General features: G+C 25.2%; 1 protein-coding gene across 1 annotated transcript; it reads left to right on the top strand.

The window, feature by feature from the left end:
• Positions 1 to 1,069: 1,069 nt before the first annotated feature.
• LOC308611056 (protein RecT-like) lies at positions 1,070 to 1,921 on the top strand (the record flags this gene model as incomplete). The annotated part of the gene is made up of 1 exon (XM_081259993.1): positions 1,070 to 1,921. The coding sequence occupies one exon, from the start codon at positions 1,070 to 1,072 to the stop codon at positions 1,919 to 1,921; it is 852 nt and encodes a 283-aa protein (XP_081116119.1).
• Between the last annotated feature and the right edge of the window lie 1,034 nt (positions 1,922 to 2,955).

The following is a 2,955-nucleotide window of genomic DNA, read 5'->3' as shown; positions in this document are numbered from 1 at the left end:
AATATATTTATTTTGAATTATTTATTTTTATAAATAATTGAATGTTAAAGGGAGGAAAAGTTAAATGGCTATTTTATGTAAAACTTTAAATTTGAGTAGGGAAGAATGGTTAAATCAAAGAAAAAGAGGAATAGGTGGAAGTGATGTAGGAGCAATTCTAGGAATAAATCGCTATAAATCACCTTTAGATGTGTATTTGGAAAAAATAAATGAAGTAAATTCTGATATAAACAACGAAAGTGCTTATTGGGGAAACGTGATGGAGGACATAGTTGCTAAAGAATTTACAAAGAGAACAGGTAAAAAAGTAAGACGTAAAAATATAACTTTTAAAAGTGAAGAAAATCCATTTATGATAGCAAATATTGATAGAGAAATTGTAGGGGAAAAAGCTTTATTGGAATGTAAAACAGCTAGTGTATATTTAGAAAAATATTGGGTAGATGATGAAATACCACAAAGTTACTTGTGTCAAGTTCAACATTACCTATATGTTACTGGATATGAAAAAGCCTACATTGCTGTATTAATTGGTGGAAACAGATTTATATGGAAAGAAGTTCAAAGAGATGATGAACTGATAGATATACTAGTTGAAGCCGAAAAGGATTTTTGGATAAATCATGTAGAAAAGAAAATACCTCCTATAGTGGATGGTTCAAGTGCGTGTACTAATTTACTAAATAAATTGTATAACAATGTAAATGAAGGTAGTGTAATTGAATTACCATTAGAGAGTAAGGAATTAATTGAAATAAGAAGTCAACTTAAAGAAAAAGAAAAAGAATTGAAAGAAGATATAGCAGAGTGTGAAAATAAATTGAAGAATATGTTGCAAAATAACGAAAAGGGCATTATAGAAAATTACAATGTTACTTGGAAAGTTATGAAAGTTAACAAGTTTGACAGTAAAAAATTTAAATCAGAAAATAAAGAAGTATATGAAAAATACTTAAAAGAAACTACAACTAAAAGATTTGATGTTAAATGTAATAAAAATGTTAAATAAATTTAAAAAAGTTTAAATATTAAATTATAAAAAATATTAAATTATAAGGAGTGTTAAATTATGGCAGTAAATACTAAAAATTTAAAAGAAGAGTTAAAGAATAATATGGAAGTTAAAAAGAATGATACATCAAAATCGGTATCAACTCAAAAGAAAATGAAACTAGCGTTAGACAAAATGTTACCCGAAATGAAAAAAGCAATAGGAAGTACCATGACCGCTGAAAGATTTTCAAGAATAGCTTTAAGTTTATACAAAGTAAATCCTTTATTTTGGGAAGCAGATATAACAACGTTTCTTAGTGCATTAATGCAATCCGCTCAATGTGGATTAGAGCCAAACACAGTACTTGGAGAAGCATACCTTATACCATATAAAAATTATAATAAAGGCATAGTGGAAATTAATTTTCAAGTGGGATATAAAGGCATATTAAAAATGGCTTTTAATAGTAGACAATATGAATCAATATATGCTCATGAAGTCAGAGAAGGTGACGAGTTTGAGTATGAATATGGATTAAATAAGAGATTGATTCATAAGCCATCTGATATACCATCTGATAATATAACTCATTATTATGCGGTATATAAATTAAAAAATGGTGGATGTGATTTTGTAGTGTGGTCTAAAGAAAGAATAGAGCAACACGCTAAAGAATTTTCAAAATCATATTTATATGATGGTAAAGTTAATACTAGTTCTGTTTGGCATAAAAATTTTAATAGTATGGCGAAAAAAACTGTACTAATAGATGTTCTTAAATATGCACCTAAGAGTGTAGAAATGGCAAGAGTACTAAATTTAGATTATAAATCAGAAGCAAAAGAAGAAAATATTAGTGATTTTAATTATGTAGATATAGATGAAGAATACATTATAGATACTCAGAACGAAAATCAAGACAAATAAATAAAAAGATTACATGATAAATTATAAAAATTCATCATGTAATCTTTTTATTATTCCTAAAATTTAAATATAAAATTTAGAAATATAATTTTTAATATATTTAATACAATTGAAATATTTACTTTCTATTAGAGATTCAATTCTTTACTCTCCTAAAATTATAAATACAGCAACAATTAATAATTCAAGTATTATTGAAATTAAAGCTAAATAGATATTTAATTGTTTTTAAAAATAAACTCCCTCAATTTAACATTCTTCTCAAATTAATTTTCAAATTAAATAATAAGTATTTAATTTTAATTTTAAATATAAATATAAAAATATTTAATTAGTTTAATTATATATAATTGTTTATAACTAAATATTAAATTATAAGTTAATATTTAGTTATAAATTCAGAAAAAACATCTATTTATGTGAATATAATGATATAATAGTATTAAAATAAAAATGTGTATAGATATATATTTATTTATGTATCTGAATATTAAACGAAGGAGTGTTAATAATGAATTTAGTAAAAGTAAATGTAAATGGGAAGTATGGGTTTATAAATAGTCAAGGTGAAGAGGTAACATCTTGTAAATACGATTGGTGTGATGATTTTAAAGATGGATTTGCTAAAGTAAGAATAGATAATCAGATAGATGAAAGGTATGGATTTATAGATACTAAAGGCTACGAAGTAATTCCTTGTAATTATCATAGTTGTGGTAATTTTAGTGAAGGGATTGTAAGTGTGCATATAAAGAGTAAGGGCGGGTTTATAAATTCAGAAGGTAAACAAATTACAGATATAGAATTTGAACACTGTACCGCCTTTAAAGAAGGTTTTGCAAAAGTTAAGTTAAATGGCAAATCGGGTTATATTAACAAACAAGGAAATGTAAGTATACCTTGCAGATATGATTGTTGTTATGATTTTAAAGAAGGGTTAGCAGTAGTTGAGTTAAATGAAAGGTATGGGTTTGTGGACACTAAAGGAAATGAAATAATTCCTTGTAAATATCATAATTGTAGTAATTTTAAAG

This window comes from Mesoplodon bidens (assembly GCF_964165515.1).
Source record: "Mesoplodon bidens genome assembly, contig: HAP1_SCAFFOLD_1376, whole genome shotgun sequence".
NCBI classification, from domain to species: domain Eukaryota; kingdom Metazoa; phylum Chordata; class Mammalia; order Artiodactyla; family Ziphiidae; genus Mesoplodon; species Mesoplodon bidens.
Note: the sequence above shows the minus strand (reverse complement) of the source record. Positions and strands in the feature narration are given on the sequence as shown.